Below are 21127 nucleotides of genomic sequence, written 5' to 3' on the forward strand. Positions count from 1 at the left end.
AGTTCCTAAATCCTTTGAAAAATCTTCGCCAAAGAGTGGAAGCTGTAACAGTAGCAGATTAATGCCCATGGTTTGAGAATGAGATGCTCATCAATCACATACTGTATGGGTGTCACGTTCAGGTGTCCATCATACTTTTTCCTATTTAGCTCATGAATGCAATGTATTTCTGTAGCCATTTCTCAAATTTGGATGATTGAGGTTCCTTGAACTTGCCACCAAAGAAGAGGTTTAAGAAAATCCCTCACTCAAACATAAAAAAAAATGGAGCCTAAATATATTATCTTGATGACTCGCATATTCATAGCAGGTTTTTAATTCTCTGCCAGCTATTTTTCAAGCTGCACTGAGCAGGACTAAAGCTAATGGCAGCCTGGGAGTTTGGAGATGATTTGAAAACATTCGCTAAGCTTTAGACATTGGTCTGCAAGACTTGTACTTCTCGCGGTCTTACTGTTGACTACCCAGACATCCTCACTGAGGCTGAGAATTTATGTGTGGACATGTGGCTCCATCTTGTGGCTGCTCACGCCAATTCTGTCGATGCCGCTGCAGGACACCGATCTTCCATTTTGTGGTTTTTGTGAAGGAGATTCCACACATTCTTAGTTTGCCGATTCGTGTATTTATGGCATCCAGCGTTTAGTTGTAGTCGAGGAAAGATGCTGATCGTAAAACTTTGTTTATTATAGATAAAATGTAGATTTTCAGGAAAAAGAAAAATTTAGTTTCAATAACTCGCACTATTGTTTTCTGTTTTCTAACACAAGCCGTGGCTTTTATTTGAACTCCAGCACCTCTTCGCTTCAACACAAACTTGAGTTTAGTTGTAGAATCTGTTAAATCTTTAATTATTCATTTATTATTTCCTTCAAGTAGTTGTTTATTCATTCAATTCATTTTGTTTATTGTTTGTCATTGTTTTTCAGTTAATTTATGGGCGCTGTATTCCCTCCCACACACGACCATGGATTTGTCCTCCATCACCATAGCAACGACAACACCTGTTTATTTTTGTTTGTTTGTTTGTTTGTTTGTCTTTTTTTTTTGACATTCCATCTTGACATTGTGCACATGGACCAAAGACACTGAGGATGATGATGATCACGATGAAGCCACAGGGGAGAAAAGAGTGAAAGATGGCGAGAGATGATGAGGAAACATGTTCACTTGCCAACAGTGGCCATCTCATTTATTCAGGATCTTTCATTTCTGTGTTTGTTTTGGACACTTTTTTTTAAAAATATATATATATGCATTTTGTTTTTTCTATGTTGTGATTTCAAGATTTTCTGTTTTCTTGTGTTTTACCATCAACTATTCACACAGAAATGACAGGTTATAACCCTTCAACTCTTTTGATCTTTTGGTACTACAGTTTAACACACCAGCTTAACATATTTGAAACTGTCCAACATGTATTTAAAAAAAAAAAAAAAAAAAAACTAGGGTCTGCTTGATTTCATTGATCTCTTCCATTTAAATGTCAGTCCTACAAAATCAAGTCTTTCCGAAAGTTTTAAAAAAAAATATCTTGAACTGTTTGAAATGCTGTCCAAGTGTGGTGTGTCTGTTAACCTTTTTGTAATCATGAGACTTTAGATTAAATACATTTCACATTATAATAAGACCCTATATCGAATGAGCCCAAATAAATAATACATTTAAATAGCAATATGTCAAGCAATAAAACTGAGTACCTGTATACTGTATATAACTGCATATACATGGGTACTGACAACCTAAATCTTAGTCTTAACTCGTAATACAAACGTATGCAATATTCTGGTGCTGTTATATATTAACTCAGTAAATATATGTGAATATTTTCTCGAGCTTACGCAGCCTAATATGCAAAATGTACTAATTTTTGAATATGATATTATTGTAAGAAGCACATATGACGGTGTACATTGTCCGTAAGTGATGTAACTTTATTGTAAACCATGTGTGATCGCCTTGATGTGAGTCTTGTGACAGCGTACACACAGAAACATGAAGCCAGTATATACACACACACACTCACTCACACACACACACACACACACACACAGGATGCAGGAAAACATACAAGCCTCAGCTCGCTGTAGAAGAGTTTACGCTCAGAGATGGAGACGAGAGCAGCTGTATTTACTGTCTGTCGTTGGAAATAAATGCACCCTCCCCCCTCCCATCCATCCTCCTGACTTTGATGTGTCTCTCTCTCACCATGATTTGTTTGAGGATATTCAACTGAGAGGGAGATGAAAGTGAAATACAGGCAGGTGATGACACTTATTCCCTCACACACTCGCACAGAGATGATATGCAGAGGTTTTCATCTTGAGATGCAGTGTGTCCTGTTTAGCAATCCCTAGCTGCAGAGCCGAGTGATGTTTGCTCAGTCTGCAAATAATCCGCCCCGCTTTCGCCACCATGCTACTGACCTCAGCTGGGTGTATGTGTGTGTATGCCCAAGACAGCACGTCTACAGTGCGTGTTTTTTTTTTTTTCTTCCGAGGAAGAAATGTGTGTGTGAAAAAGAAATGTGTGAAATTTATTGACTTTGTGTGTCTGGAGGAAGTACAGGATGTGTGTGTCAATGGGGGATTATGTTGGTTAACTGTGTGTGTGTGTGTGTGTGTGTGTGTGTGTGTGTGTGTGTGTGTGGGGGCGCGCGCGCGCGTGTGTGGGGGGCGCGCGCGCGTGTGTGTGTGTGGGGGCGCGCGCGTGTGCGTGCACAAACTGCAGCTGGGTGTTGCTGTTTAGAAACCACATGGCTGCATCTCAACACTCAGTGCTTCCACAGTTCATCTCCCTCTCAGCTTTTTCTCATTCTAGTCTGAAAACGGATCAAATAGTTGGCAACTGGATAATGTATAATTCTTATTCATTTAAATACTTATTGGTAATTAATAGTAATAGCTGAAGATCAAACAATGAGAATAAGATAACAAATTTTTAAATAGATATGTACTATTGACACAAAACAAAAAACACACAAAAAAGTATAGTAATTTATATTTCTAATCCAGAAAACATTCATTTTTTTGTGTATTAGGCCTGCAACTAACAGTTTCATCAACTATTAATTAGCCATTTTCTCAATTAATTGATTAATTTGTTGGTATGTAGAAATCAGACAACTGTGAAAAATGCTCATCACAATTTTCGTAGAGCCCAATGTGACTTGTTGAAACGCTGAACAGTCCAAAACCACTGTACCATGGTACAACCACTGAAAAGCAGTTTCTTCGTTTGTCATTTCCTGCATTAGTATTTATTTAACTTCAGAGAATGCACGAGTGATTCATTGAAAACAAGGCGGGGGGGGGGTCACGGTACAGTATTGAAATCTTCCGATAGTAATGGTTCTCTGTTTACTGTGAAGGCTCTGCCATCACTATTATTATTCTGTCCACCACTTGCAGGGCTCACTGGATCTAATCCAGCAGTACAATCTGTTCAGAGCTCTCTGTTCTCTCTGTGCCGTAGTACACCAACACTCTAACAGAGCAGAGTGATAATGGCTCTCTGACACGCTGTTCTACATACTGTACATGCTGCACATACAGGAGGTATAACGCTGTGGTCGAACAGTATGAAGACAGGCTTGCGTGAGAATTAGGAAGTGAGAAATGGGGTTTTAGGTAGTTATAACCACACATACCACAATGTATGGAACAAGTTCACCCTTCAAACTGCAGACTATATAGACATAAAATGACTTTGGTAATTAAAGAAGCCCGTTCCCACCAGAAAAAAAGGAAGGCTAGGAATGATGAAAACATAAATACACCTGGCAAGGAAAAAATTGTAAGTCAAACCTTTGATTTACTAAATCTAAATTATAAGATAGTATTTTAATTTGGATTCTTTGTCATATCATTTCAGAATTATGAGACACAAGTCAAAATGTTGATTTACCACAACTTTGACTTACAGAAGTATATATTGTTATAACTGCTCTGTATTTTACCAGATGTCATGTTACATTGTTTTTTTTTTTATACATATAGCAGTGTCTTGTAATTCCATGCTTCATTGCTAAATGTTTGACATGACACAGAAATAAAATTAACTTTGAGAGTTATGTTTCTGACATTCTAACAACTACTCTTAGTGTACATAAGTTTAAAAAGCGAGTTTTATTTCATTCCACACCTACATCTTCTTCCTTGTCAAAACATGGCGCATACATTACCCACAGTGCAACTCGACCACCAACAGTTCAGTCAGTCATATCCCTCTGCTCCAACCGACGATGAAATTTATAAATATTTCACGCCGCTCCCTGTGGAGCCACGAAAATGATACGTATGCAGTAGTTCTCCCCAAGACCCAGCAAACAGATTTCAATGTGTGAAATCTGTGTCGTTCCCCTTTAAATCTGATTTAGAAAGTCAAAATTTTAACCGAGTATTTCAGCGTTTTGTTCACTGACTTCAATTTTTTTTTTTTTTTTTTTTTTACCCTTTGTGTTTTTGTCCTGCTGATAATGGACTTCCATAGATTAAGCTTAACGGCCCTGCACACCCACACAGGTGTTTCCAATTACCCTGGCTGATTAGACCTCAGCCAGAATGAAGTGATGCCACTGAACTGTGTACGAAGAGTAATGGCAGTGTTAAATTGTCTCACCCCAGCAGGTGCAACGAAGAACGGGTGAATGGGGGAGGTGTAAATGAAATGTAGTTTTTAAGTCCTGAAAAGGAGCTCTAATCAGGCATAAGTGTAAACACCTGCGTGGGTGGACTGCAGCTCTGTAGGAGCATTAACACTCTTAAAACAATCCATTAGTATTAAATGTGATTTATAGTGAGACACAAATCATGTCAGTATAATTTTATCTCTATAGGAACAACACAGGAGAGTGTTGTAAACTTCACCCATTTTATATTTTCCCCATCGAACTTGGGACTAAACATGGCAACCTTTCAGTCACAGGGAGGCTTCTCCAACCTGCTGCTCCCTCTTGAAATTGACAAACGAGAAAATAACACTTTGGACTTTTGGAGTCTTAGCTTTATTTCTGTCGATATAGCTGCCTCAGTATCAGAAGGAATATGAAAGATAAAAAACAAAAACATTTACATTGGTCACTGCTGTAACATCCACTCAATCGTTGACTGGATGAACCTCAGCACACTGAACCGTAGAGAAAACAGACAGTAACCAGTTCACATTAAAGATCTCAGTGCTGGCTTCCCTCTGAACACAGTGAACTATTTCAACTGTTTGGCAGTGGAGGTGAAGTCCCTGTGGACACGCTGCATGTTCATGTAATCAGCCAACATTATATATAAAGTTTCAATCGAAACGTGTCAGTAACGTGATGAAACTGACGACAGAGCTGACAGAGCTGGGTTATATTTACAAAAAAAAAAAAAAAAAAAAAAAAAAAAAACAGGAAACTTTTATCCAAATACTTCAATATCAAGAATGTTCTGGGTATGATTATTGGTGATATCATTAAGTATGTCATCATAAGAAAAATTTATATACACGGTATATTGAAAATTTAAATGAGTACAATGATGCATTAATCACTGATCAGATAATCTCATGATTTCAAAATGACCCATTCTTTTTGTCATTGTGCTCTAGTGTTGAACTAAACTCCCAAAAGGTGCTCGTGTTTGATATGTAACAACAGTTGCATAAAGTAAATAAAGTAAAACAGGCTGAAGAATCAAAAAAGGAATCAAACAATTTGCAGCATTTAGTCAAGAAATTAAAGCTTTTTTTGTGAAAAGGTAACTTTTGTAAATAACTGGTAAATAAACACTTAAAGCAGATGTTTAGTACAAGTAAGTAAAAGGTTAAAATAATAATAAAAAAGGTGAAAAAATAAAATTATTTGCATTAAAAAAAAAAAAAAAAAAAAAAAAAAAAAGAGAAAAACTTTTTTTTTTTTGTTTTCCAAAGTGCTATGTGGCTCTGGTGGGGAACCTGAGCACCAACATGTTTCACAACAAACAAAACCTCTCAAACATAAAAAAGCCATTCTTGGCCTCAACCACTCATAAAAAAACAAACAACAAACACACACAACTGCCTAATTCTTATCCTTCACCTCCCACCGGTGAAACAAAACAATCTGTGGTGGATATAAAGGACAGGAAGGTTAAAAAGTACAAAACAACTTGGCATTAATAACAATAATAATAATTATTATAATAGGTAGCGAACATAAATGGACCAATAACTCTGCACCAAAGAGAAGCATTTCCATTTCAATTCAGTCAGGCTCAAACATTCCCCACAACTGCCCAGCTGTCGACACAGAGAACAGGTCATGTCCACACACACCTTAGGATTCACATTTGGTCGACAAGTGCACAGAAGGGACTAAAACAGGTATTTAATTTGGCCTTAGCAAAAAGAGAATTTCTACCTTTATTTACTCAAATCTTCTAAATCAATTCCTAAATATTACAACAGGTGAAAAACATCAGGATTTAAGTCTATGACCTTAGAGCATCAGTGAGCTGTTTGGTGGGGTACTAAAATGTGCTAATTGACTTCATAACATCATAAATGTAGAATAGGGGGCACCGTGCACTTGTGAAGAGATGGGTGGTGGGACTAACCATCCTAATTGACAGCGGGGTGCAGCGGCGGGCAGGGGGAGATGTTTTTCTTCTGGGAATCAAACAAACCCTCGACATCTCTTCCCTCCATGCCGGGTGTCGTCTCCTCGTTATACAAACACCAAAAACCGTCGTAATACTCATCTGAGTCCCCCTGCTCGCCGCCGCCGCCCCGGCGTCCCCTCCTGGGCTGCCTGAGGTGCTGCGTGGGGCTCCAGACTCGCTCCTCCTCCTGGATCTGGGCGCTGTCGAAGATGTAGACGGCGTTGGCCGGCAGGGACAACTCCAGGCTGTGTAGGTACTCGTCCACGATCTCTTTGCAGTGGATGAACTCGGCACTATCAACCTGAAAGAGAGAACAAAAAGGTGTGATATAAAAAGGTCAAATATTCAAAGCTGGAATTGGATCAAAATTGAAATTTACCTTTCAAAACAAATGATTTCTGATTTCTTATCAACATTGTGATCAACTGTGGTTATTTCGACGACACAGGACTGAATATATAGACAACAGGCTCTTGTTCACTTGTGCACAAACTGGGTGAAACAGCAATTTCCAGACAAGTGCAATATCCTCTTCCCTTGGTTTCCTCAGTGTGTAAATGCAGCCGAACGGCCGATTTAACCAAACGTGTGTGTGTGTTGATTTTTGGCAGTAAGGAGCATCACTTGTTCACTTCTTCAATGTACCAGCATGTGCCTTTAATGGTGTGCCTTGATCCAAAGCACCCTACAGTACGAAGCTGCACTGGATCAACTTGTTCAAGTTTATACTTGTAATGAAATGAAATAGCCTGGGATGTCTAAATATAAAAACAAGGAATTGCAGATCTGTGGGTGAAGTGAATAGATCCTTTATGCAAACGTGTACGTCCTTCACAGCTGAATCAATATGTTAATAATTCCAGTGATTATATTGTGGATTCACGAGTATTTGTTTGCTTCAGTCATTAGTTACCAACAGGGTGCACTCGATTTCTGAGCATTTTTAAGGAATTAATTTTAAATAATTTGAATTAAAAAATTTTTTTTTTGCATAAAACTATTAAAAAAAAAATATATATTTTTGATAATTATGAAAAATATTTTTTAAATTATTAAAATTGTATTCTCAGTTGGACATTTTACAGTTGTAAAATGTTACTCTCTGATGAACTAACTAATCTCTAATCTATATTACCTCAAATTGATCTTTAGCATTTCTGTGCTGCAGTTTCTTGTTATTTATATTGGCTAAAATCAGTTGATAATATCAACACATGCTAAAGTATTGATTGGGCTCTGGTACACACTTTCCCCATGGGTGTCTTGTATGTCCTGCCCTCCTCACAGGCCTTTGCATTTTTCTCTTACCTGTGCTTTCTTCAACAGTTCGGTGAAGACGGAGAACCAGTCGGGGGTGAGCGCCTCCAGCTCCAAAGTGATGATGGCCAAGGCCAATGTGGAGCCCTTGAACTGCCAAAGCTGGTGGCAGGCCATACAGTGCTGCACCTGTCTGGTCCACAGCGCCGCCTGGAAGCCCGGTGGCCTCTTCTGATGCCCCGGCCCGGCGGGACGCTCGCTGGGGTCCGGCGCCGGGTCCCAGCCGACGCCGGAGCCGAGCCCGATGGACGGAATGAGGTGGGGATGGCTGGAGACGAGCAGGGCGTGGAACTAGGATGGAGATGAACGGAGAAATGTTGAGGAACGAGACCAAAACGTTAGCATAATGATGTCATAGTTGTCTCATTATCCATCCATCACTCACCCCTTACATCTACTACTTAATAATTTCACATCAACATCAAGTAGACCTGTGCATATCTGAGATAAAGGTCAGCACAACATTCATCCCTCCATCCTCATCCACCCGGGACACTGTCTCACCGCAGTCTGCCATTCTCTACTGTTCTCACCTGCTGCTTAAGTTAGGAAGCGGTGTGCAGGAGGACACCTTGAGCAACAGACAGAGAATCTCACCATCAGGTTTTTACTAATCAAGCCCCCGCCCCCTCCTCCCCGTTTGCCTGAGGAATCATAGTAATCTTGTTCGTATTGTATCGTACGTGCAGTGCTTTTCTGTGTTCCCGTTTGTAGGCAGGAACTATTAATCGCAACCTGAGAGGGGGCTCACTGTAAAAAGAAAAAGACACTTTGAACTTATGTTTAAGAACTTCTTCATACTTTTAATCACACACCGAGTAAAAACACGCTCTTTATTTAAACTCTGGTTTAAATACAGAGTGCCAATAAGGTACCGACGAGTACCACTAGATTTTGAAATATCAATGCATTCTTGGAATGTTTTTTTTTTCTCCACGTCAGATGTCTTTTGCGTTTCTTTCATTCACGCTGTGTTTAGCTCATTTTGCTTTCTTCGTCTCTTACTCTGTAGCAAAAATAAGCCATTGGTTTTTAAAGAAAGTGGAATGCTGGGAGGTAGATTCAGCAATGTGGTGCCAAAGTCAAAAAGTAACCCCTAAAAAAAACAAAAAAAAAAACAAACAGTTGATTGACTTCTTCCTCCTCCTCCTCAAATTTCCTTTTTCACTCCATTTTGGAAACGTATGTAATTCAGGGTAATGTAGCAGGCAAAGAAAATTGGACGTTCGGAGTCAACGGTCACAATACAACCTCAGATGGTGAGAGTTTTGAGCATCACGTAGCTGATTCTGCCTTTCAGAAGAGTTTCACTTGGTCGTTGAAGCATATCGAGAGGTAATGACGAAGCATCTCTGTAAAGCCTCTTATTTATTCATATGAAAAGTGTCATGGTGGCGAGTCTGTGACAAATTACTGATAGATTCTATCGATTGCTGTTTTATAGACAATGGAGAATAACACTTTATTTAGGGAAGGGAACGCAGTCATTTCTTCAGGGCAGGGGGAATGTAATTGTGAGATATGAACAGTATAGTTAAAGCATTTATTTGAAAAAAATATTTATTTCAATAGTATAAAAAAGAGAAAATGTCTTTATTTTATTATAGCTTTTATTAATACATTATGTCTGTTTATTTTAAAAGTCTTGGATTTTGTATTACTTAAAGTGAAGTGCTAGGACAATAATAGATTCACAACAATAACTCCACACACTGTAAACCTGCGATACCAGTATCAGTCAAACTGTAATAGTACGGGAAAGTGCCATTTTTTTTTTTTTTGTTTTGTTTTGCTGGAAACACTGATGATGTGCCATGACGCTTCTTTTGGGTGACAATTTCTGGTTTGTGGCTTTAAGGAAATGTAACCGTCCTCCATGATTCAATATCCCAACAGCTCCAACACCTTGATTTATCTCTTGAGGGAAGGCGGGTTGTTCTTTTTGGTCCGGTGACGAGAATTATCGACTCGCAGAATGCACAACAAGACTTCACAAATCAGCTGTTCATTTTTCCGGGGGGCAAGAAGTCAATATCTTCTAAATATCTTCTCGACGGAAAGCCTTCCAACAGTGTGGATCAATACAGTGTGTAAACTATTTATGTCAAGAAAATTATGGGCTGTATTCATAAAGCACCCGACTGCTGGCCTACAACCTGTCCTGCCTCCTCATTCAGTTGAATCTAGTCTTTGGCTTCATTACTTTTTGTTTCATCGGCATCTGCAGGATATCTGCCTTTTAGAATTGAAACTTCTAATTCAGTATCGTTATTCCTGACTTGTATCGTGATATGATGATCATGTTGGATTGCTAAAACTGTCCACATGAATGACACCAAGTAAACTGTAGTTAAGAAGATGGAAGTTCGTGGATGGAAATTCAATCCTGAGAGGAACTTGAATGTCTATTTCTGATTAAAATGGCAATAGAGAAAAAAAGTTGGGCGATCACCAAAGTCTGAGGGCTTCATTGTCTGGGAAACACGGACGTCTGCACCACACTTCATGGCAATCCATTCAAAAGTTGTTGAGTTGAGATATTTCAGTCCAGACCAGCACTGCAGGCTGACATTGCTATGCTGCTAGTGTATTTTAAATTGATGTTCCGTGCAACACACTATGATTACTTAAAGTGATTTTGCATACATTTGCCATATTGTGATATTTAGATGTCGCCTGTATCACGCAGTCCTCTGTGAGGCCCATTGAAACCTGCTCAAACTGCCGTCTTTGCTGTTTAAATGTGGATCTTTAATCATCACATCCTGGGTGACTTCTTGTTAAAAAAAAAAAAAAAGCGTTATGAATACAGCCCTGGGCCCCAACTGCATGATGGGACCTAAATGATGATGATGATGTGTGTGTGTGTGTGTTTGTGACCGTCAACAGTTCTGCCTGCCTCTGGTAACGATTTGTGAAGGTTATCAGTTAAACTACCGTCTACAAATCCAAGCCGTGAGACAATACTGTGCCATAAAACCGAGTTAACGCAGCATGGGATTTGTGAACAATGACAAACGTGTTTTGACATTACAGTCTCGATAATCCATAGCATGTTCCTGATACACTAACCGCTCAAATGGTCTGTGGTTTTAACGTTTTTGGAGGTTTGATTGCACAGATGAGCTTCTGTCTGCACACACTCCCTCTGGTGGCAGCAGGGTTTATGTTTTCCATTGCGGGGCTGCGGGTGGGAGCTAGTCAGAAGTGCCTTGGCCTGATATGCAACACGCCTGTTATTTTTGCTGGCAGCTTGCAAATGCAGTCTTAAACGTGGTTAGAGGAATCTCACACAGCTCTATTCAGACCTCGTGCTAAAAATGTGTCTTTGTTGCTTTTTTTTTTTTTTTTTTTTTTGTCCACACACATGCAAATTGGGTAATTAGTCTGGGTTATAACTTGGCTTTGTCTAATGTCGTTTGCAATGAACCTGCAGACGGCTGATATTCAACATCTGTTAAGAGTGGGAAAAAACCCATCACCTCTATGATGGGTGACTATGATGTGGCACTTAAGAAGTGATTTTTTAATGTTAGAAGTTGATTTACTCAATTAGATTAGCCCTAAAAACAAGTGAGTGAAGTGCAAATTTAGCAGTGTTTTATCCCAGCTGAGGTCAGGCAGCAACATTATGTTATTGGTAAATAAAATCAACTGTCTGACAGCCACTATTTGATTACACGTAGCCCGTCTTATTCTAATATGTTGGACAACCAAATATAAAAAATCTAACTGATCCTCTAATCAGACCCTTTTTATTTCATTTTATTTTGTTTATGCGTTAGTGAGAGATGGGATTTTAGTCTTCGTTCTTGGCTACAGTGATTATTAATAAGAGAACAACACACTCCAACCAGGACTGACTGGAGTTTATAGGAATCGTGGGCACAAAGAGACAAATCAAAATAAATGCACAATCTCTACTAGGACCAATTCTTCTCTGTTGGGGCAGGGGTGTGTGGGTGTGGGTGTGTGTCTGTATGTGTGTATGTGTATGTGTGTGTGTGAGGGTATGTTAATACCCCCTTGAAGCAAGCATGATGGTTTAAATGTGTGCTTTTGTACTGCTGTGTTTTTAGGCAAGACTGGGACCTGAATTCACAAAGCATTTCAAAATCCAGCCAGCTCCCTGTGAGATGCTCCGACAGTTCAGGTTCAGTTTAAAAGAAAAAAAAAAGAAGAAAAAAAAAAAAGAACAGTTCTGTTTTGCCTGTGTATCTGCTGAATTCTAACTTACTATGTGAATGAAGTCGACTGGTGTTGCAGTGTACAAGTCCCAGTGCAGCTTGTCTAGAATGATCCTCTCCATGCGAAGAATCTCCGCTGTTGAAAAGTTGCATCCGCTCTGCACAACCAGGTCTTTAACAGAACCTATTACCTGTTAAAACAGACACCAACAAAAGGGAAGCAAATAAACATATTGTTTTGAAATAGCATTGAAGTCGCTCCTGTTTTTTTTTTTTTTTTTTCTTTTTTAAAGCTGACTTTGCTTTTTGTTTTTTTTTTTGAGATCTTACCTCATCTTCCTCATTGATTTTGGCAGCTAGGACCAGTGAGGTAAAAGCAATGCATTTCAGGTATTTTGGTTGGGCCTAAAAAAAAAAAGAAAAAAGAAAGACTTCAGATTTTTCTTAGGAACAAGACAAGATGTATGAATGTGAAAACAAACATCAATAAAAAAAACATTTAGGGATGCTTTTTCACTGCTTTTACAGATTCTGACTTTCAGTAAATTAATTTAGAAAACTAACACATTCAGGCTGACGTCTCTCAGCAAGGATCAGTTCTGCAGGTGATGAGGGATGTGACTGCTTTAATAGGATTTAATGGGACAATTGTACTTAGTTTTGTGTACTTGTGAACACTACATCGGTGTAGTGAAGTGATGACATTTTATATCCAAACAGTCAAAAGGTCAACTTCACTGTGACTTTATAATGTTCATAATGTGCCAAAAAAACACGTCTGGACATTATTCAATGCTGTAACTCAGGAAGGGGGAGATTGTGATCATATTTCCTGAAGCTTGGCAAATTGGGAGAAACTAGTTTTTTTTTTTTTCTTTTTTAAGGTTGCACAGATCTGCCTCGCTGTGCTCTCTTGCTCCCTGCCACAAAGCAAGTATGAACCAGTAGCTCGGTTCATGCCTTAAGAACGATGTGTGATTATCAGAAACTGTAAAGAAAAGGGTGAAAGGTCTGAGATGTTCGATTTTAGAGTTGCTGTTCTAAGTCAAGCTGAATTTAAATACACTACATACAGTCATAATTGGAAGTAAATGGACCCGAGTTAAGATACGATTATTCATGATTCACTGTGCAGCCCTATTCAGAGTAAACGCTGATGTCCGATATAGACAAAATGTATTGCTGTCTTTGACTACGGACCATTAGCTCAGGAGAAGAAGTATGAAATGTTGTCCATTACTGCACTTTGAACTGTTCTAAGCAGCCATTTGTGTAGGTTTTTTTTTTTTTTTTTTTTTTAAATGAAATTTGCTTCCATTTATTCTGAAAGAGTAACATATCAGATACTGGAAAAATGGGCCTCTGGACAAAAGGTTGTTAAAGCTGCTTACCTTGACAGTGGACAGCAGGCGGTTGAGGACGCACACCCCCAGTGCAAAGGTCTCTGGACAGAAGTGGAACAGCCTGCTCATTTCTCCGAGCCAAAGGATCATTTCTTTGTGTTGGGATGAAGAGATGTCAGCACCCTGAGCGGTCGAAGGAGACAACAACTGGTTAATAAATAATACCTGCACTAAGAACTGTGTTCTGGATTAGTCAGGTAAGCTGTTTTCACCTGTGACCTCTGGAGCTTCCCATAACCTGAATGTTTTCAGAAATTCTAAGGCTTTGGTGCGAGGTTCTTCCTCAATTTTCCACTATACATTAAAAACCAGAATGGTTCAGATTATATACCCACATCTGAAAATGACATCTTTGCATCTTCAAACAAGCTTGAAATGCAAATTGAAAGTACACATGTGCACAGACCCTGTGTCCCACCTGGATGCATCCGTTCTTGAAGACAGGTACCTTCCAGAGGCGAGACTCCCTGACCAGAGCAGCCTCCAGCAGGCCGACCAGCCGGCGGGTCTCGGCGGCAGCTGGGTTCTTCATCTCCACCAGAGCACAGGCCAGGCTGCACCCAGGGCACACACACCTGGTGGAGGTGGAGAGGGAGGAGGAAGAAGAGGAAAAGCAAGCAAGAGACAGTGACTACAATGGAAATCGGTTGGCAAACAAAACAAAACATCCCTTAAAAGTATCATGATCTACTGTATGAACGTATCCTTCTTATAATCTAGACTGCTTGAGTTGTGCATTCACTCAGAGGTCAAACTATAATAATTATATATTCATTTAGCATCATTTCAATCACATTTCACCTTCTATTTTCCTACCATTGTCATATGAAAGGTTTGATAAAGATGTGAGGTAGTAAACTGAGGTCTCTCGTTTCCTTATTGAGAGGTAAAGGAAAATAAAAAGGTGAGACAACCAAAATTGATTTAATGATGATAAAAGTCTAAGATAAATCGGCCTGTTGCCCAAAGCAGCAACTTGCACAACTTCTTCTAATTTTTCAGACGGGTTTGAACAAGTCTCACTGTCCATAATTTTGTCAATTTCGGGCGCCAGTTAATATAATCTGGTTCAGTTCATCAGGTTTCTGCTTAAAGAGTCAAGTACGCAGCAGGAAACAGACTACGCTTTCAGTTTTACTTAACAACATCGCCATTTTTCAGACTTTGCAGGCAGTCACCGCAGGATCGAGAAACCAGACCTAAAAGGCGAGTTGCAAAGTTGAAATCACTGGTACGTGACTTCTGTTTGAATGTGCAGCGGGTGAAACAGAACACAGGCAGGATCTAGGCGGGATAATGGGCTGCAGCTGCTTGCAGCCTCTTGCACAGTTGCTGCTGCAGCCAACAACAAAAAAAAGCCCCATTTGTTTTCCTCTTTTGTTCTTTCCTTCTTGCTCAGTCTTACCTCTTCGAGTTCAAACGCAGAGTATCTCCTCGACGGCAGGTGCATTTATACGGTTTTTGTTTCTAATTCAATCCATATTCGCCAGAAGCAACAAACAAACAAACCCCAGTAGGATCCTGTTAGGGAAAACAACCTCGGAACAAAACGGGTTTTGCGATGAATATACGGAAAGCAGCCGCATTATATAAAAAGAGCAAGTAAAACAAAAGGTTTAAAGAAAAACGCGCAAAGTCAAATAACTTGAAGTGACAGAAAATACGCGCAAAACAAGGCAGGAAGCAGAAAATCAGTGAGGATTAAGGGCAGTCTGTGTTTTGAACGCCCCAGACTCCGCCCCCCGTGACGTCACTCTGTCTATTGAACAGAAATGTGTTAGTGGGTCAGACATACGGGACCCATCACACAAAATGGTCGAGCCTTCGCTGGAAATGGAAGATTTTTTCCCAGTGTTTACCAAGAAAGTGTTTGTTCAGCTGCTGAAATAAAACGGGGCTGTTTAAGGTTTGAGTTGATCCTGCCCAGAGCCAGACTGCATGTCTACAACAGCAGCTCCCCTGCTGCCTGCTGATTATAGCTTATATAATATTCAATTACAGCCTGATATGTTTGTTATACATTAACAACGACTATAGGGATTTTAAATCAGGACAGTTCACTCAAATTTAGGGCCTATCAAATCCTGATAAGTCTGGCACCTTCTCACTTCTGGTTTAATTCCACGATAGGACACTGAACAGGCCCAGGGGCACAGGCCCAGGGGCACAAGTTGTTAAGGACCCCCCCCCCCCCCCCCCCCCCCCCCCCGATCAAAGCCTCTGTTTAAAGTGACTGTTAACATCCCTTTTCAGAAATACAATGAAAGGACCAACAAAGAGACACTAACTAACTAAAGAGTCACAAACCCCTCTCACCCTTTTACAGTTCTGTGCCCAAGGGCCCATTATCTCTCAATACGTCCATTATTTATTCATATCGATTTAATTGGTATAACTGCCCTTAAATAGATTTGCATGATCCTCAAGAATTTTGTGGTTTCAGTGTCATATTTAACGTGTACTATTTATTAGATATATGATGTTAATCTATTTTCTTTAAAAGCTATTTTCCCCATCCCAACCCCTCCCACTTGTGTTTCCATATGGGTTTATCGATTGCTTGGTTTCTAACTGCCCGATTGTTCAGTGTTTGTATCTACATATTTGCAAGTCTATTAATCGTTTGTTGTATGAAATGCCTGATGAAGATTGACTGAGCTGTAGCTGCTGACATACATGCCATTAGTTTTGACATTGTGTGTGAGCAGATTTTTGTTCATTGACATTGAAGCAGCAGCTTGAAAAGAACCTTTTTTTCTTTTTGTTTTTCCTTCGCCTGTACAAAGAACATTGATAAACTACACGTTTCTTTTGCTATACTGTATGGACTATAACACAATTTAAACTGATAGGTCCTGTCTTAACAAACGGGCCCAATGTTAAATTTTACTTGCTGCATTGCTTTATTTTGATATGTGTTAAACCCCACCTTGGGGAGATACGCCTGACAAGCTAGCTCTGAGATGTTCTATAATTGCCACTACAGAGGTTAAACCCCTTTTGAAACCAGAAAAAAAAAAAAAATCACATTTGAGAACCTGGATTTTTGCCTCTTTTTAATCAAATTGTTGACATTTAATTAATTTTCTGCAATTTGACTAATCAATTAATCACCTAATCACTGGAGCTCTACCTGAAACAGAGGCCAACTGACCAGCACTGCCATTAAAGAACCAGAACCAGGTGCACTTGAAGCACCTATAGGTATGTCTCATACTAACACTGTAGTATCTGTTTATGATGTATTTAATGTAGCAATTCATAATTATGTCTGTCAGTATATCTGTCACTAGATAATACATGGGTGGTATACTTGCCAACTGCATCTGACCTGAACAGAAAATTATTAAGGAGTTATAATATATACATTTTTTTATACAAGTCTGTATATAGTGGGAAGCATATATCATGTAACCTCTCACACTCACATAACCTACCAGGATACATATCATGCACTATGGTAGAGTAGAACATAAAAATATTCTCTAGCCTATCTGTGTCCTTTCACTTTCTTTCGCTTCCTCTTGTATTTACTGATAAGAAAAGTAATATTTGTATCATCAGGACATCGCAGCACCGCCCTAAACTGGTTGTTTGTACTGTCAGTTCGCAACTGATAATGAAACTAAACCTCATACTTTCAGCATCCTCAAAATAACAAAACAAACACCACGGGTGCAACTCTGGAAAATGTTGCAAATCTCATTCAGTATTGCTCAGTGGCATTTTTTTTTTTTTTTGACACAGTGGCTTGTTTTCACTTTTGCTCCATATAATCTGTTTGTGGTTACCCTTGGTTATAGAAACTGATGGACGAAAACACACTAGAGATTGTGGTCTTTTAATAAATAGTCAGTTTTATCTAGTTATATTCGGTTTTCACTACACCATACATTATAAAGGACAATGGCTAAATGCCAAAAGCCCTTCTATCTCTCTTGACAAATATCAATTGAAATATGTAATTTTTTAAAATAAACTATTCTGTGATTCTTTAAAATTGCAACTAAGAAAAGAAAATGACTATCAATTGCTATGATAGTAAGAATTCACACAAACAAGTGAGTTTTTAACGTCCTACAAATACTGATCTAGAGTATGAAATGACCATAATACACAAATTACAATATACAATAATTTGAAATGAAACAACACATGCTGTCTCTCCCTTTTAATTTAATGGTGTCTGTATCCACATCAGATGAGTAATGTAGGGATTACATATTAGATATTACATATTCTCACTATTTTTGGTTGTTTTGGCAGAAACTCATAGTGTTTTGACACTATGAGTCCTACATAGTTCAACCAACATGAATCTGTTCACCCTCAAACATCCGTGAAGCTGAAAGTCAGAAGACACTATGGATATTTAAGGACCTCAAACTAAAGCTATAATATGTGATATGACAATGTCTTGATATTTGACATGAAACATGTCTTGTATGTTTCAGTGGCTTTGAGTCTTGTCTTTTTGTTCACTGCGGTCGTTTTCAAAAAGACCCCAATGACTTCAGAATAATCCAGGTACAATGCAGGGCAGATTATACAACAGTGTCAAGTAAACACAATGTTAAGTAGAGAGGCCAGCAAAGATTGACAGGTGCAGATTTATAGATGTATTTATATTTAGACATGTATTTATCCCCCAAAAAGAGATATGTATCAAAGGGTTTACCTTGTAGTATTTTTTTTCATTTTAAAAACCAATGTACTGCAGTAGGGTCAAAATAATGAGAAATGTGTAGCCGTCTAAATATTTACGACCTGTTCTTTTAACTTATTAGCATGGTGTTATAATAACATCTTAAGTCATCATTCATGTGGGATCTTCGCTTTAATTAGCCTTAGCTTTATCATTGTTATCACTGAAGTATGAATGAATTATTTATGTCGATTAGAGGCCATTGAGCTGTGCCAGAGACCTGTCAAGAGTTCTGGTTTCTCAGTCCCTGATGGAAGTCAGCAGTAAGACTGCTTCATGCCACTTTATACTGACTAACTTTTAGGGATCGGATTTTGTTGTACACATTGCAGACTTTGCCACAGTCCATTAATAATATTGTAAATATTGTCTCTGACGGAATTAACACCGATGGATAAAGCACGCATTTGTGTTTCTCAGTTTCCTGGCAGCTTCTCTTGCTTGTGGTTTGTGTCAGGAAGCCTCAGAGATGACTTTCAGAATCGCTGGATCTTCTCTGTCCATAACACCCACAGTCAACAAACCTCACACAGCCGGCTGATAAAACACAAAGTTGACCAGTGTGTCTGAGCCGAGGTCACGACAGGAATGTTGATAAGAAAAGACGGTCGCAGCGAAACTGCATATCTACACGTTGACAGAGTGTAAGAGCCAGTGGGAACACAGTGGTTGAGTACTGTATCAACTCAGGCTGTGTTTGACTTAAACACACTTGAGATGAGAATGTTGAGATTTATAGTAAAAAGGTTGTTCCTCACATACATCCTTCTCTTAATCTCCCTCTCTCACTGTGTGAGCGTCTTGCTCTCCTCATTTGTCTCCATTCCCTGCTTTCTGAAGTGTATCTCATGCAGAATGTCATGATTGCTTACTGCTTCCGCTGATCAGACATTTTTGCATGTTTGCACAGTAATATGTGTGTTTACATTCCATCACTCTCCAATCACCGGTGGGAAATGCGACTGGGCGGAAAACTGTTGATATTCATGGTTCTGAGTGTCAAGCTGCTACCTGATGGTACATAGCAGCAACTGTATCACTCAGTTCAGGCTGTTTCGCCCTGACAGAAACGGCCTAACGCTGCAGATTCCTAAAAGAGCCAGGCTAAAAATGAATACACTAATGGCATTGCAGTGCTTCAATCAAAAACATCGACAAATATGTTGTTGTACTTGGTTTTTTTTTTGTCTCAAGCAAAGAAACAAAGAAACAAACTTTGTTTTATCACTGAAGAATACCTGTAAATTAAAGGTAAGGGCTGGTGATGTTCTATAATTTTCTTATAGTTAACAAAGCCCATATAAAGTTCAAAACCAGCAATGACTACTGTCAGCCCACAGACAAAACTTGTTAGTCGGATCAATTCATTATTTGGTTGTTTTTTCCATGGCAGTTATTGGCAACAAGCAGAGACCTAATCAATCATAAGTTTTACAGTTATAACAATAATCATTATAATTAATGTATCACCTATATTGTAATATTATTACATTTAATCTAGCAAAGAAGGGTGTGAAATGCAGTTGAAAGAGCAGGGAAAAACATAGTAAGTGGACCCTGATTATTATCATTATCATGACAAAGTAAGAATTTTTAAGTCGTTTTCTCCCTTTAACATGTGATGCTAAATTTGAGCATTTCACATACTGAACAACTTATTACCTAAATGAAATTGATTAAACATTTATCAATTGTGAAAAAGAAATGTAGGTTGAAACAATGAATGTGGTGGGGTATGTGTGTGGTGAGGAACAACAGTTTTCCAAAGAGATACAGTAACATGCTGCATGAATATTTTCTTTCGCACATATCCTCTTGTTGTATCAAATGCTAATGTGGAATCCAGTTAGAAAATTTACATATACAAAGTTTAAAAGATCATTAAACATTGAATTATGCGAAAGGAAAACATATATAATCACTTACAATGCTACAGTATATTCACAAGGGAGCCAAGCTGGACTGCTTGTATGAGAGATGAAAAGACTTACAGAGCCTCGGGGGTTCACTGGCTTCAACTTCTTGGATCCTAAGTGTGAAACAGAAAAAGGAGACTCTACATGTTTAGTTTGATGTCTCAGTGATGGTTTGAGCAGAGTCTGCTCTGATTAGTTTAACAAGAATTTACAATGTGTCTGCAGACACCCCCCCCCCTGTGTCTCCCGTCTACTCCCGGAGACAAAGAATGCTCCGCACCACACCGTAGATCAATGTCAAACCCGAACCAACTTTGTCCTGTCAGGAAAGCTTTGCGCACTTGGCTGAGCACATTATGTTCCTAAAGTCACATCTGATCTCTGACTTTGATCACTGCATGTCGGGGCCGAACTGAGATGGTTTTTCTTTTCTTTTTATCTTTTGAGGCCCCTCGCGAGCACTGTCGCCTCGGCACTGGCTTAACTAAACTTACATACATGTGTGCCTACAGTTCACGGAGGGATGTTCAGACTTTCAGGAATTCACTGTTTGGACATAATGTACTCACTGCGCTAGTCATGGTACAGATCCCTATAGAGACTACAGAGATCTATCTATCTGCAGATATTCATGATCCCCAGAGGATGAATCCTAATGACTTATGTGATTCCCATTGACATTTTTGCTTTTCATTGAAACGTCTTGTGATAAATATGGAATGCATTGCCATGAAATTTGGTATAGACATTCATGTTCACCACAGCATGTAAGTGCAATAACTATAGCATTAACTTTTAATCTAGCACCATCATGATGTTCAAATTTTAATTTGTCCAGTGCTTTGGTGTATGACCTGCAAAACACTTGTTTTATATGTCATCACACAAAAGCAGTTAAGGCTGCAACTAGCATAGCAACTAGCAATATATATATATATCAATCAATTCATTGTTTAGTTAATAATTTATCATAAAATAGTGA

The 21127-nt window shown here is 39.0% G+C and overlaps 2 protein-coding genes across 3 annotated transcripts in view; one reads left to right on the forward strand and one right to left on the reverse strand.

The window, feature by feature from the left end:
* Window positions 1-10787, forward strand: part of septin8a (septin 8a) — a 39585-nt gene extending 28798 nt beyond the window's left edge. The window contains exon 10 of one of the 2 annotated variants that reach the window (XM_056398173.1): window positions 7944-10787. In XM_056398173.1, the coding sequence (XP_056254148.1) occupies window positions 7944-8109 (166 nt within the window). In that variant the 3' untranslated portion in view covers window positions 8110-10787. Of the gene's footprint in view, window positions 1-929; window positions 5414-7943 lie in introns of those variants that run through there. The other variant, XM_056398175.1, reaches the window with a different exon arrangement.
* Window positions 10788-11261: 474 nt separating this feature from the next.
* On the reverse strand, window positions 11262-15273 carry ccni2 (cyclin I family, member 2). The gene is made up of 5 exons (XM_056398176.1): window positions 14930-15273; window positions 13943-14099; window positions 13513-13647; window positions 12452-12526; window positions 11262-12312 (listed from the first exon to the last, which is right to left on the reverse strand). The coding sequence occupies exons 2-5, from the start codon at window positions 14054-14056 to the stop codon at window positions 12163-12165; spliced, it is 474 nt and encodes a 157-aa protein (XP_056254151.1). The 5' UTR covers window positions 14057-14099; window positions 14930-15273; the 3' UTR covers window positions 11262-12162.
* Window positions 15274-21127: the final 5854 nt, after the last annotated feature.

The sequence above is a fragment of the Seriola aureovittata genome, chromosome 15 (genome assembly GCF_021018895.1).
Source record: "Seriola aureovittata isolate HTS-2021-v1 ecotype China chromosome 15, ASM2101889v1, whole genome shotgun sequence".
NCBI classification, from domain to species: Eukaryota; Metazoa; Chordata; class Actinopteri; order Carangiformes; family Carangidae; genus Seriola; species Seriola aureovittata.